The sequence below is a fragment of the Mauremys mutica genome, chromosome 14, assembly GCF_020497125.1.
Source record: "Mauremys mutica isolate MM-2020 ecotype Southern chromosome 14, ASM2049712v1, whole genome shotgun sequence".
In the NCBI taxonomy this organism is placed as follows: domain Eukaryota; kingdom Metazoa; phylum Chordata; order Testudines; family Geoemydidae; genus Mauremys; species Mauremys mutica.
The window spans coordinates 7,705,239-7,720,241 of NC_059085.1; the positions used below are offsets into that span (position 1 = coordinate 7,705,239).

Below are 15,003 nucleotides of genomic sequence, written 5' to 3' on the forward strand. Positions count from 1 at the left end.
TCAAACTGAATACAGATAAGATCCTCACCAGTTCCAGAATGCTCCCTTTTACCGACTAATCTCCTTTTAGCCTGAGTCTAGCAATCAGTCACACTCTTTGTTCCAGTTTCTTCCAAGTATCCTGGGGGGTGGAGATGCTCTCTCTTTAGCCAGCTGAAGACCAAATGGAGGGGTTTCCCAGGGGTTTAAATAGACTTTCTCTTGTGGGTGGAGACCCCCTCCTCACTCCTATGCAAAGTCCAGCGCCAAGATGGAGTTCTGGAGTCACCTGGGCAAGTCACATGTCCATGCATGACTCACAGTCTTTACAGGCAGAAACCATTTTCCACATGGTATCTTGTATGCCTCCAGGAAGACTTCTCATGTGGATTGGAGCATTCCAAGATGCATTGTTCCCCAAGTGCTTCCCGATCGGGTATTTAACCTTGCGAATTCCTTCCTAAAGAAGCTGACCAAATTCCTCACCAAGCTTACTTAGAAATCAAGCAAGTATACAGCCAATATTCTTAACCTCAAGTACAAAATGATATATGTGTACAAATAGGATGAATAGATACAATAGACCATAACCTTTACAGAGATATGTTACATGGCACAGGCAGCACAAAACATTCCAATTATGGCACATTCCCATAAAGCATTATGGGGTACAGCATCACAAGATGATCATGTTGGTCCCTTCTGGCCTTAAAGTCTCTGCGTCTGGGAGACAACATCAGTGTGATGTGTTTGGGATGAGTCCTTACGTGACATGTAAGTGGGACCTATTCCTACGCTAGCCCTGCCACCGGGGTGAGCTGCACTTTCCCTTACACATGGACGCAAGTGGGGATTTTTGTACTGCACCAGCATAAAGAGGCTGACAATTTAAACTCCCCAAGCAGGGCTGGCTTTGGCTTTTTTGCTGTCCCAAGCAGATGTGCCCCGGGCAACGGGGAGTGGGGGGAGGGAGAAGGGGGGTGGCCAGGGCTTCCGCTGCACCGCCTGCCGGGAGGGTTCTGCGCCGCTCCGGTTGGCGGGGAGGGAAGGACGCAGGCTGCCCTGCCAAGCTTGCTATAGAGCTGGCACCGGCTCGGGCAGATGGAGGGTGCAGCCCACTCCCAGCGGGGCACTCCCCTCCTCTGCGCCGTGGCCCCCTGCAGGGCGGCCGGAGCGGCAAACCAAAAAGAAAAAAACCTGCAGGGTGGCCAAAGTGGCGAAGAAAAAAAAAAGGGGGAGGGATTCGAGGGAATGCCGCCCCTTAGAATCTGCCGCCCCAAGCACGAGCTTGCTTGGCTGGGGCCTGGAGCCGGCTCTGTCCCCAAGCCTGGTAAGGATTAGGAGTTAGGTATCTGATTAATGAGTACAAATATTATTTCCTCCCCCACCAAGCCTGGCCGGTGGGGAGGGACAGCTGAGCCTGGCTATTAAGGTCACTTATGACAGTTTGGGGGACCCCGAGACCGTTCCGGAGCCGAAGCCATAGGTGCGGGAACTAGGGGTGCTGGGGGACTGCTGCACCCTCTGGCTTGAAATGGGTTCCATTTTATACAGGGTTTACAGTTTGGTTCAATGGCTCTCAGCTCCCCCACTATACAAATTGTTCCAGCACCTGTGCCAAAGGCCCTAGTCCAGACACATAAGAAGTGGGGCTGGGTTTGAGAGCCCAATGCCCTGGAGGAATGTGGGTGGGGGTTAGGCTCTGCTCACACTCGGTGATTGCCTTGGGCTACTGCGGGGAGGAGGAGGGAGCAGCACCCCCCATGGTTGCGTTTGGTAATGCATTTATGGGGGTGCTATTTCCCTTTCCCCTGGGTCACTCCCATCTGGGTCCATGAGCAGCACCAGAACGCTGCTAGGAGCCAGCACAACGCCTTTCTCACTAGCTTTACATTTAGTTGAATTGCCATAGCAACTGGAGGCTGAGTTCGAGAGCAAATGCCTGCACCGCCATGCAGACAGTGCAGGCCTGTGCTGGGAACAAGCCTGGCATTGTTGGCAGCGTGCAATGAAGAGGGGCTTTTAACACCCACTGGAGCACTGGCTGCAGCTGTCTCCCATGTGCCTGCACATAAAATGTATCTGAACTACAGGAAAGAGAGGGAAAGCAGCTTTCCACTCAAAAAGCTATATTGGGATACGGCCACAAGTAAATATAGCAAGGGGATGTCCTTCTGGGCATAGACTCCCTGTTATTACTGATAGCTGCAGGCACAGGAAATACCTCATCAGTTTGAATAATTAGGGCTGAGGGGGTGAACGTCAGCCTTGAAGTTTTTGATGGGGGGATAAAGCTTGTGATGCGTGCATCAGAGACTGATTGCTCTTCAAGCTGACGAACAGTTCCATCCACATTCTTTGTCAATACAAGAATCATTTTAAAAAATGTAATACAGCCATTCAGTCTCATTTTTCCCATTGAGTTGGTTTGAATGGTAGGAGTGGAACTCACATACAAGAGTCCTTGAATTCTAGGAGACTTTTACCTCTTCTATTTCCAAACAATGCAGCTGAGAGAAAGAACAGACTCAACAGTGCATTGTCCTGGAGATAATCAGAGCGAACGTGAAAAATAACCTCATGACCAAAGCCAACAAATTACATGACAAAGCAAAGAGCTGACTTCGTTCTGGAGCAACGACATGCGTTCTAGACAGGGTACAAGTGGTCAGCTTAGCAATAGCATCTGAACACAGACAAGCTCCCATTCTGTCCCCACCCTGGCACCTAGCATTAGGTCAGCCTGCCCCTTGGCTTTGGGATGCGGGTGCCCACAGCTTTACTTTACACAGCACAATGTGCTGAGAAAAACAGCCAGAATCAAAATACAGTATTGTAACCTGGCTGGCACCGAGGCCAGCACCATCCCATTCCAAAGGAGGGACCTGAAACCATCATACTTAGGGGACAAAAATCACGGTATGAATCTGCACAACTTCTCACAAAGTCAGCCATGGATTTGTCTGTCTTTATACGCCATGAGTGCTTGTATTCTGAGCAGTCTTTATTGTTTCCACTGGCAATGGCAGTCCTAAAGAACAAAAATTTGCCATCAGTATGGTATGGTCCTAAGCTCTTGGGAACAAGAGCAATGGGTGGAGCTCCAGCAGCAAATAGAATATGCCTGTTTATTACAAGGGGGCAGTTTACTGTATCATCAGCAAAGGATGTGATTGTTGCAAAGACCCACTTGCTGATGAAATTAGTGTTGACTTGACAAAAATGTAGTTAAGACCAAATTAAGTTTATAAATTTGTAGCCATGGTTTCAGAAAGGAAAATCTTATCAAAACACTGCAGTTTAAAAAGGTAGAAAACAAGGAAATTCTACCTTAAATATAATACCATCACAGATTTGAAAGTATTGAAATGCAGAATTACAGATCCCCAAACAACCTGATGGGTTCCTTTTACCTTCTCACCCTGTACACCGGCCAGGCAAAGCAGCAAGATGTTTATAATGAGTTTACAATGTGTCTTAAACAGCTACCTTAAGTGTGCCATAAATGTTCTAGCTAGCAGTGTATTTTTCCAAACTGTTACCAATGGAAATGCAATACTGTGTGTTTTAGGCAATATTCCTTCTCCATCAATTCACAATTCAAGAAGGATATTGATAAATTGAAGAGCCACGAGAAAGATTAATGGAATAGAAAACCTGCCTTATAGTGATGGACTCAAAGAGCTCAATCTCTTTAGTTTAACAAAGAGAAGGTTAAGCGGTGACTTGATTACAGTCTATAAATTTCTATATGTAGAACAAATATATAATCTAGCAGAGAAAGGTATAACATGATCCAGTTGCTGAAGCAAGACAAATTCAGACTGAAAATGAAGCGTACACTTTTGACAGTGAGGGTAATTAACCACTGGACCAATTTTCCAAGGATTGTGCTGGACTCTCTATCACTGGCGAATTTCAAATGAAGATTTGATGTTTTTCTAAAAGCTCCTGTCTAGGAATTATTTTGGGGATGTTCTCTGACCTGTGTTATACTGGTCAGACTAGATAATCACAGTGGTCCCTTCTGGCCTTGGAATCTGAGTCTTCTCTCTGAAATAGTGACGGTCATAGCCTGTGACATGTTTCGGAGAATGAAGTACTGATGGGTCTCTATCTAGTAGTGTTTAACTGCATCACTCGGGGGGTGGATTTCTTACATCCCTGAGCAACGTAGTTATACCAAGCTAATTTCCTACTGTAGACCTAGCTTAAGTGCCATTTTTCAAAAGTGCCGACATCCCTTTTGAAAACGGGATTTAGGCTGCTGACTTTAGCTTCTTTTGGAAATTTTCCCCTTAGAGACTTAATTTTTTAAATTTCAATCCTAGGTCTCCATTACGCCTTTGTGTACAATCTGTAAACTTTGCGGAGTTCTGATAGGTCCTAAAAAACAAAGTCACATCAAATAATTCCAAAATGAACACACAACCTTTGCAAAAATAGTGAAAGGCCATATTGAGGTCAACAGAATAGGCCATATTTAAAATTTATGGCCCAAACTTTTAAAGTTATGATGTGGCAAAAAGAAAAAAGGTAAGAACCTTTTGAAAAGTGCAGCCCTCTGATTGCTCAAATCACTGGCTGATGAATTCCTTGTCCATTTCTCCCAAACGATATCTTTGTCACACATCTTTGGCCTTCACTCACCTTCAGGCAGGATGGTAGATTGTACTCAAGTACCTCAGGCAGGCTTCTGATCTATGAAATTTCATTTCAAGCCAGTAAGGAGCTCCCCAGATCTTGCTCTCGCTTAAATGTGGCACCAACACAATAGAAGCTGTGAATCACTGCTGCTGCACCTGTGTTTGTGTTTATCAATTGGATTTGCCTCATCACCCTTGATCAATCAACATTTCTTTCAGTTGAATCCCCAACTATATTCTGTAGTCTTGTGGCATCAGTTAGGTGTAGGGAAGGTGGCATTACCTCTGTAGAGGACATTTTTGAGACTATATCTGGAATACACTGTTTAGTTATAGCTGATGTTGAAATATTGGAAAAGGTTCTGAAAAGAGCTATAAGAATGATATGAGGGCTAGAAAACCTACCTTACAGTGAGAGACTTAAGAAACTCAATTGATTTAACTAATCAAATATAAGGTTAAGAGGTGACTTGATCACTGTCTATAAGTACTTAAATGGGGATAAAATTTCTGATAGGAGATGGCTCTTTAATTTAGCCAAACAATGGCTGGAAGCTGAAGCTGGAAAAATTCAGACTACAAACGTGGTACACATTTTTATCAGTGAGGGTAATTAACCATTAGACCAAGTTACCTAGGGGCTGTGGTGGAGTCTTAGTCACTTGAAATCTTTAAGTTGGGAGGGGCTGGTCTTTCTAAAAGATCTGCTGTAACTGAATCAAAAGTTACAGGATTGATGCAGGAATTACTTAGTGGAATTCTACAGCCTGTGGATCCAGGAGGTCAAGCTAGATGATCATACAGGTGCCCCCGGGCCTTAAAAAGCTACAAATGTATAACCCCCTGGAGAGGGCCCACTTTTCTGCCCAAATATAGATATAAAAAAATCCACACATCCCGGATACCCCTTCTTGTTCCCATCCTGTATTTGTTTTTGGGTGGACACAGATAAGTATCACTAACCCTAACCTTGCTATTCTCCTTGTTGCTAATGTTAACGGACAGCTATTCCATTTCACTGCCTGCACGTTGGCCTACGCCTAAACTTCACCCGCCATACCTGTAATTAAAGTCGATGTTCTAAATCCTAGAGGAATGTGTATGGAAATCTGCCAGAGCAGTTGCTGCCTCCGCTGCCACCACCTTCCCTTTATGAATATTTTTCTGATTGAAAAGGAAAAGCTGCCCCATATACATGCAGCAGAGAATATACAGACGCAGCTGAAGATAGCTGGATAGTGTCCATACTGGACAGATACCAGTCTAATGATCTGTGGAGAGAGATTCATAGATTATAAGGCCAGAAGGGACCGTTGTGATAATCTAATTTCACTTCCTGTATAACACAAGCCAGAACCTTTCAATCTTTATACTGCCCTGTTGAACAGATGACATCCTGCAGAGGCCCTCTTGGAGAGGGCATTTGCTGTCCCTTTAAAAATAATTATATTAACCACCTACCTGTCACAGGCATAGGCGGCAGGTTTGTATAATTTTTGGTGGGGCCCAAAATGGTGGTGCCCCCCCGCTCCCGCCCTGTAAGCCGATATAAAATGAAGCTACAACGCGTCAGTGCCACAAGATTACAAGGGTCAATTAAAAGTGGAAAGTCAGAAGCAGCACTTGCCTACTTCAATATACAGTATTATATTTTGTTGCATCTGTTGTGATGAAGTGGGAATGTTCTTAATATTTTCTCTGAATACTGTGTGGGTGCCTCAGTTTCCCCTGCAAGATGCCAACTGAAGGTGTTGGGGACAAAGAGATCAGGTGGCCTCCTTGTCCAGAAGAGACACAGAGGCCAGAGGAGGGAGTGTCAGTTTGGAGCTGGCTGGGGAAATTGGGAGAGACCCAGAACTTGGTTCTGGGCTCCCCACCCCCCAAGATGGACCTGACAGAGGGGTTCTGTTTTCTGTACCAACAAGCTCTGTTTAAACTGTGTTCCCGTCATCTAATAAACCTTCTGTTTTACTGTCTGGCTGAGAGTCACATCTGACTGCAGAGTTGGGGTGCAGCGACCTCTGGTTGCCCCAGGACCAGCCTGGGCAGACTCACTTTGGAAAGTGCATGACGTGGAAGGGCATGCTGAATGCTCCGAGGTCAGACCCAGGAAGGTGTAAGCTTCTTGCCCTGGAGACAGTATGCTCCGAGAGAGGAGGCTCCCCCAGAGTCCTGACTGGCTTTGTATGGAGATGTTCCAAAGCATCACAGCATCCCCTTCCACACCGTGCACTTCCCAGAAGTCCGCACAGGCACTGACACTCCCTCCTCCGGCCTTTGTCTCTTTTCCAGGCATTAGGAGGCCACCTGATCTCTCTGTTCTCCAACACCTTCAGTTGGCACCTTGCAGGGGAAACTGATTTGGGAGAAATGAAGTAAAAGCTGCCCAAACCGAGCTTGAGCACTCCTGAATTTTGAGGTGTTCAAATCTGGAAGGCAGGTGCTGGGGGTGGGAGAGGGCTGTGGGCTCCATGGGGGAGCATGGCAGCAACTGTCTGGAGCTGCATGGAGCCAGATACGCTGGTCTGAGTGGCACAGTAAGCAGTTTGGGGGTTGGAGAAGAGGTAGGGAGTTCCGGGGGGCAGTCAAGGGACAAGGAGCAGGGGGAGTTGGATGGGGCAGAGGTTCGAAGGGGCAGTCAGGGGACAGGCAGCAATTGGATAGGCATGGGAGTCTAAGAGGTTTATCAGGGGACAGGTAGGGGGTGCGGTCCTGGGGGGGGGAGTTGGGTGGGGTCTCAGGAGGGGGCAGTTGGGGACAAGGAGAAGGGAGGCTTAGATAGGGGCTGAGGTCCCAAGGGGCAGTTAGGGGCAGGGGTCTCGGGAGGGGGTAATTGGGGAACAAGGACCAGTGGGGCTTAGATAGGGGGTGGAGGTTCTGGGGGGCAGTTGGGGCAGGGGTCTGGGGAGGGGGCAATCAGCGGACAGAGGCTGGGATTCAAAGGGCTCTGGGCTGCTGGCAGCCGCGGGGATCCCAGAGCCCTTTAAAATCCCAGCCCCGGCTGGGAGTCAGAGGACTCTGGGCTGCCTGCAACCGCAGGGAGCCCAGAGCCTTTTAAATCCCAGCCGGGGCCGGGAATCAGAGGGCTCTGGGCTGCCCACTGCGGCGGGGAGCCCAGAGCCCTTTAAATCTCAGCCGCGGCTGGGATTTAAAGGGCTCTGGGCTGCCTGCACCCGCGGGGAGCACAGAGCTTTTAAAATCCCAGCCGCGGCCCGGAATCAGAGGGCTCTGGGCTCCCCGCCGCAGCAGGCAGCCCAGAGCCCTCTGATTCCCGGCCGCGGCTGGGATTTAAAGGGCTCTGGGCTGCCTGCAACCGCGGGGAGCCCAGAGCCTTTTAAATCCCAGCCGCGGCCGGGAATCAGAGGGCTCTGGGCTGTCTGCTGCGGCGGGCAGCCCAGAGCCTTTTAAATCCCAGCCGCGGCCGGGAATCAGAGGGCTCTGGGCTGCCTGCAACCGCGGGGAGCCCAGAGCCTTTTAAATCCCAGCCGCAGCCGGGAATCAGAGGGCTCTGGGCTTCCCGCTGCAGCAGGCAGCCCAGAGCCCTCGGATTCCCGGCCGCGGGTGGGCTTTTAAGGGCTCTGGGCTGCCTGCCAACGCGGGGAGCCCCGCGCCTTTTAAATCCCAGCCGCAGCCGGGAATCAGAGGGCTCTGGGCTTCTCGCTGCAGCAGGCAGCCCAGAGCCTTCTGATTCCCGGCCGCGGCTGGGATTTAAAGGGCTCTGGGCTGCCTGCAAACGCGGGGAGCCCAGAGCCTTTTAAATCCCAGCCGCAGCCGGGAATCAGAGGGCTCTGGGCTTCCCGCTGCAGCAGGCAGCCCAGAGCCCTCTGATTCCCGGCTGCGGCTGGGATTTAAAGGGCTCTGGGCAGCCCTGGCGGCGGCGGCGGCAGCGGCGGGGGGGCGCTCTAAGCAGGGGAGAAAAAACATTGGTGGGGCAGAGCCCCTGCTTGGGATTTATTCATGGGGCTAAAGCCCCAGAGCCCCATATAAGTCGGCGCCTATGGTCACAGGCCGGAATAAAACCTGCTCTAAACAAGGCTGCTTCCAAAACAAGAGTGTCAGAGCCATAAGAAGGGTGTTGTGCCTTGGTGCATGCTGGCTGTTCTCCAGGAAGGTGTGTGCCATCTTTCCCTGTTGATACAATTCTCGGCTTAAGAAAAGCTTCACTGGGGTTTTGCAGAGAACATCAGCCTTCCCCAATACCAGCAGCAAACCTGATGAAACTGGCCAAACTATGTACGTAATCAAATCATGAGCTCCAGTAGCATCCAAACCCCAGGACTTCTAAATCAAACTACAACCCAAAACACATTGTAAGGCCAGAGTGTGTACCGGGTACCAGAGATTTTGGAGCATTCAGAAGCTCATGCAGGCAGAGCCCAAGCTCCAGCCCAAGTCGCAATTTGAAAGCTCTCTTTATACAGCTCTTTTTAGAGACCTGGTGTGGGCCCTGCTAGCCCGAATCTGTTGACCTGGGCTGGGAGGCTCGCTCCCATTCCCTCCAAACTGCTGTGCAGCTGTCCCCTAACGCAGTGCTTCCCAACTGGGGTGCCGCTGCATTTTGTGAAAAGCGACACGTGAGAGCGAAAAGCCCTTCCCGTGTGTGGTAACGAGGGTCGGCGCCGGAGGGCGTGCGGGCCGAGGCCCCTTTCAGATGTTGTGCATGTGTCACAGCCATTCCCCAAAGCCAGGGTAAGATAGCAAACTGGAATCCTGCTGAGTGGAGGAAGGGGAGGGGGAGGGAAGGCAGGGAAAGCCGCCTTCTGATTGGCTGGCTGCCTCACTGCACCGCCTCCTCCGGGGGCAGAGCAACCAATCAGAGCTCAATCTCCCTCTCCTCCCCCCCAACAGGCCAGCTCCTCTGCCCCTCCCCCTCCCTCCTGCGGCTGCTGGCTGGAAGCAGGGGGAAGAGCCCTGGAGTCACCCCCCCCCCCGCCTGGAAGGGGAGCGGGGACCCCACTGCGGCCCCCCAGGGTTGGGATTGGGAAGAACCTCAGGAGAAGCAGAGGTGAGGCAGGGGCTGAACTGAGGGGTGGGGCTGCAGGGGGAGGATCCTGGGGGGGCAGAACTGGTGGTCCCTGGTGCGGGTTTGATCAGAACTGGTGTGAGGTGGGGGCTGGGGGAGCTAGGGAGGCAGAACTGGGGTGAGGTGGGGCTGGACTGGTGGAGGGTGAGGACAGAACTTGGGGCAGCTGGAGTGCCTAGGCAGCCGTTCTGGAGAAAAGGACCTAGGGGTTACAGTGGACGAGAAGCTGGATATGAGTCAGCAGTGTGCCCTTGTTGCCAAGAAGGCTAACGGCATATTGGGCTGTATAAGTAGGGGCATTGCCAGCAGATCGAGGGACGTGATCATTCCCCTCTATTCGACATTGGTGAGGCCTCATCTGGAGTACTGTGTCCAGTTTTGGGCCCCACACTACAAGAAGGATGTGGAAAAATTGGAAAGAATCCAGCGGAGGGCAACAAAAATGATCAGGGGGCTGGAGCACATGATTTATGAAGAGAGGCTGAGGGAACTGGGATTATTTAGTCTGCAGAGGAGAAGAACGAGGGGGGATTTGATAGCTGCTTTCAACTACCTGAAGGGGGGTTCCAAAGAGGATGGAGCTCGGCTGTTCTCAGTGGTGGTAGATGACAGAACAAGGAACAATGATCTCAAGTTGCAGTGTGGGAGGTCTAGGTTGGATATTAGGAAACACTATTTCACTAGGAGGGTGGTGAAGTACTGGAATGGGTTACCTAGGGAGGTGGTGGGATCTCCTTCTTTGGAGGTTTTTAAGGTCAGGCTTGACAAAGCCCTGGCTAGGATGATTTAGTTGGGATTGGTCCTGCTTTGAGCAGGGGGTTGGACTAGATGACCTCCTGAGGTCCTTTCCAACCCTGATATTCTATGATTTGGAGCCTTGGGGCACAGGATTGATTTGGAAGTTGGGAGGCAGAGTTCATTGCCAGGCAGGGGATGGGCAGATGTGGGGGTCAGAACTCCTGCAGCAGGGGCCAAAACCCTCGTACCCAGTACATATGGGAGCCTGGGCAGCACTATTGCTCTCTTGCTCTCCCTCTGAGGATGGACGGTGCAGTTCGCCAATCGTTAGACTGACTGAAAAAACAATATAATCTCTTTGCAAATAACCACGTGTTTGGGGGGCCAATCTCCTGATTTGTTGGGGGTCTGACTTGTTTATTTTTTGATCTCTTGAGGCTGGCAGAACTCTGAGTGGGACTTAATTACATTGCCTTTAAAAACAGTGGAGAAATGTACACACACTTGGGAAGACTATTTTGGGAATGAGAAGAAACAATAAATTATTAATTGCTTTTCATCCCAAAATATTATTCTCAGGTGCATGTCACTTTCTCCACTGAGCACGCTTTCATCCAGAGTTCTTATGTTTAGCTTTAATGTTAGTTTCTACTGTTGAAAATATTAATGTTAACACAATAGCCAGATCGTGATCTAAGGTTAGCTGCCCTGGTTGTTTTGACTGTAACCCTACTAGCCTTGCTCTGGATTGGCTCATGAATATTCATGAGTTCATTTGGAGACAATATGGTGGTGTGCTTCAAAAGAATTAAAGGTATCAAGATGCGCCGCGGCAGAGAAACGGTTGGGCACACTCCTTAACAGGCTACTTGCACTCTTACCCTTAATAGTCACGCGTCCAAGGCGAGTCCTACAGTTGAGTCAGACTTTTCTCTACGATCCAGTGCTGACCACGCAGAATACGCCCACTAAAAGTGAGACAGAGGCACCGGTTTGCTTACCAGTCCCCCAGACATAGGCATGGTCTCAATATTCCATCAAAGGGAGAAGATTTTGAAACCAAGTTAGTTTAACTGCCAATCTGGTAACTGCCTAGTGAGTGCTTGAACGACTTGCCAGCTGTGCCATTCTATAATTCAGGGAAGTCACAAACCTGCAACCCCGTTTCAGGAGTGTAAGAGAAGCCCCTCGCTCCTCTCCAATCCTTGGCGTCAATTCCTCTAGCCATCATTGCTCTGATACCCTAGGCAGGTTTCTCTCTGAAGGGGAAGGAGGGCTGTTTGTAGTGATTCCTGTTGCTTAGTCACTCTATTCTTTCCTGGCTCTGGTGTAGTCCTCCCTCCCCATCCTCTTCTCTGCTGAGTTAGTGTCTGTGTTGTCTTTGCCAGTTTCTGTGGCAGTATGTGGCGGCAGCCTGGCTCCACAGCACCCCAGTTTCCTTTGAATTGTGGACAACACCCAAACAAGGCTGCCCGCACACACCGTGACCTGTTGAGTCTGAGGTGGCGGCGGAAGATACTGACGATAGTTTCTATTCTACCATCGAAGATCGCTGGCGTCTGGTTCCTTTGTCCCCGTGGTCTTCTGCCTCATGTTACTGAATCTATTGTCCTAGTGAAAGAGAAAGGGGCTCACTTGCTCTCCTTCATGTGGCCCACGAACATTCCAGCAGTACATCCAACACAGCCGCCAAACCCTGCGCCACCACTGAGCTGCACCGGATGTTGTTGTCTTTCCACGCAACATGGTTTTTTGCAGTGATTCTCAGTATCAGGCTTTGTGTCCTCATGTCCTATGGCTCTGTGTTTTCCTCCACCATTATATCGGATCCATGTGTGTTGATGGATCACTGAAAGCACTGAGGCACCTGCATTTCCACCCACCTTCTACCCCCACTGGCTTTTCCATTGTCTTTTCTGTAGGCCACTGCCGGGCTGTTCAGTGACCTTCCTCACTGCTCTGGCCACTGGCCATTTTAAACAATTAAAGAAGGGGCGGAGGAATTTGCCATGCTAAATTACTTCCTCCCTTGGGGAAAAAAGGTCTTTATACCCAGCTTGATATTGATGTGATTTGGTGCCATTGGATGACATCGTCATCACTTTTCTATTTCCTTTCTAGACGTTGTTAAGCAAACTATTCCTGTGCATTTCTGTAGTCTCCATTGTTATTTCCCATGGTTTCACTTGACCTGTTACTCATTTATTGGAAATCCGTGGCAGTCCCCCTCCCCCCGAATCCTTTGGGGTCTCTTCTGGGTGAAAACATTCTGCTTTTCTTTACATTCCAGAAACGGAAAGTGAAATTTGTTGAAAATCTCGCATAGGTTGAGGCCTCTTTTCAGGGGACATTGGCATGCTCCCCGCATGTCGTGTTTCCTTTAGATGTTATTTATGGAAAAAGAGAGCAGGACGTTTCCTCAGTTCTGAATGACAGTGTTTGCATTAAGGGAAAGTCTCCTAAGTAAGGTCAGACATATTCCAAAGAAACCGCTAAGTGAAAGTATAAATCAGTTATACGGGGCTTCTCTGGAATAACAGGCCTGTGCCTTTTGTTGACTCTGCCTTATGGTACCTGTGTATTGCTGGGCTTGTAGTGTCTCTGTGGCTGCACTGCACATGGAAGCCAGTGTTTACTGCACTTGTCACTACATCTATTACAAAGCGCAGCCTGTTGGCTGTCACAGCAGCCTTCAGGGTCCCCCAGTCCAGCCCCAGGGCTGTGTCATGAGTTAGATTAGTTGGAAATGCAGAGTGGGGCGGGCAAGGGCTTGGATTACAGCTCCACGCTCAAAGTGGTTCAGTGGTTTATGCGTATTTATAAGAAGAGAGTAAAAGCTTGGGGGGGGGGGGGGAAGCATGGAAGAAAGAGAGAAAAAACGCTGCGTTTGGAAGTGAGAGGGCGAGGATAAAGGAGTTTAGAAACATGGTAAGTAGATCACGATACACAGATCGCTTGTCTGGGCACAGGCTGTAGCTGCTGTCGGGGCTTGTGGGGGGAGCCTGAGCTAATCCTAGGAAGTAAAGTTTGGGTCTTTGGATATTTTTTACATTAAAACATATTTGAACCGAAAGAATAAATTAAAAAACAAACAAACCCCAAGCTTGTCTGTAACTTAGCTGCAGTCTGGATCCACTGGGCTGGAGAGATGCAGGGCTGTCCTCGGAGAGGAGTTTGGACTAAGAAATCTCATGTGATAGCCGCACGGAAACTAGAAGGGCAAGTGACCGGAATGGAACTGAGACTTTGTATCATTTCTTTGTATGCTTCCCCGATGCTAGTGCTGCTCCTTTCCCTCCTCGGTCCTTTGCCAATGCAAAGCTGTGAGTGTCCGAAGAGCTGCGTCCAGTGAGAGCACCAGGAGTTTGCTGTCACTTTTCCTTCACTGACTCTGAAGTTCTCAACTGTGTAAAAAAAACCAAACAAAACAACCCTCACAGAGAAGTTTTTGGTTTTCGGCCTGATCTAATTTCAGTGGGATGAGAAGATAATCTCGCCCCTAACCCCCAGTGCATTAGGAAAACCAGCTTGGGCCTTGTGCTTCCTTCTCTGATTAGATTGATTCGTGTGTGGCAGGAGTGTGCACATTCCCAATTCAGTAATAATGTTAACCCTCCCTGTGCTGAAGTCCTGCCGATCAGGAGCATGTTCCACTTGCCAATGACTGACTTTTACCTGGCTGTTTTGGAATGGCAGCGTGGATTTGTTTGCACTATTTCAGAATGTTATCTTGCTTTGCGTTTGGTTTGTTTGTATTCTACCACTGTTTTGCAATGATTTCATTTTGCCATTAGTTCTGTGGTGTCCATCTTAGTTTAATAATCAAATGCATCTTCTCTGTGGTTTCCATATTGTACCTGCACAGGGAGGAACTGGAAGATCTGGTAGGAATAAGGCAGGGGTTCTCAAACTTTTGTACTGGTGACCCCTTTCACAAAGCAAGCCTCTGAGTGCGATCCCCCTTATCAATTAAAAACACTTTTTAATATATTAACACCATTATAAATGCTGGATTCAAAGTGGGGTTTGGGGGGTTTGACCCCCCATGTAATAACCTTGTGACCCCCTGAGGGGTCCCAACCCCCAGTTTGAGAACGCCTGGGATGTTTCTCCCTCTGGCTGCTCCGATACGATAGATTTTGAGTGTTGGAAACTACTCAGTCTCACAGGCTTGACCCAATGTCTAAGAGTGCAGTTAAGAAAGTGTGTGGACACAGATGCTGCAGGGAGTGCCTTTCCAACAAGGAGTCAATACAAACAGGGAGCAGGGACATTATGACCTCCAAGATGTCAAATGCCCTGTAAAAACAAACAAACTACTCAACGCTCTTAAAAAGAGGGCGTGGGAGCTGCTGAAGCTAAGAGGAAGCCGAACATATTACCAGGTAAGTACCAGTGTTAACAGGAGCTTCTTTATTCTTGGAGAAGAGAACAGGACTGCCTCTTAACATGGCCACACACAGAGGATACCACATTACATCTGACCTACATCTACACAGATTTGTGTGCACAATTCCCTCAACTGCAGGTGCAATTACACTGCAGCTTACCTGTCTTACAAGCCATTTACATATTTATTCCAATGATTTTGTGCAGTCTGTCATTGTGCATGCAAAT

At 49.0% G+C, this 15,003-nt stretch overlaps 1 protein-coding gene across 1 annotated transcript in view; it reads left to right on the plus strand.

Moving 5' to 3' along the window:
* The first annotated feature begins 13,132 nt into the window (after positions 1-13,132).
* Positions 13,133-15,003, plus strand: part of PLEKHG4 (pleckstrin homology and RhoGEF domain containing G4) — a 168,036-nt gene continuing 166,165 nt past the window's right edge. Inside the window, 2 exon segments of the mRNA XM_044987105.1 lie at positions 13,133-13,228; positions 13,231-13,314. Coding sequence (XP_044843040.1) covers positions 13,133-13,228; positions 13,231-13,314 — 180 coding nt within the window.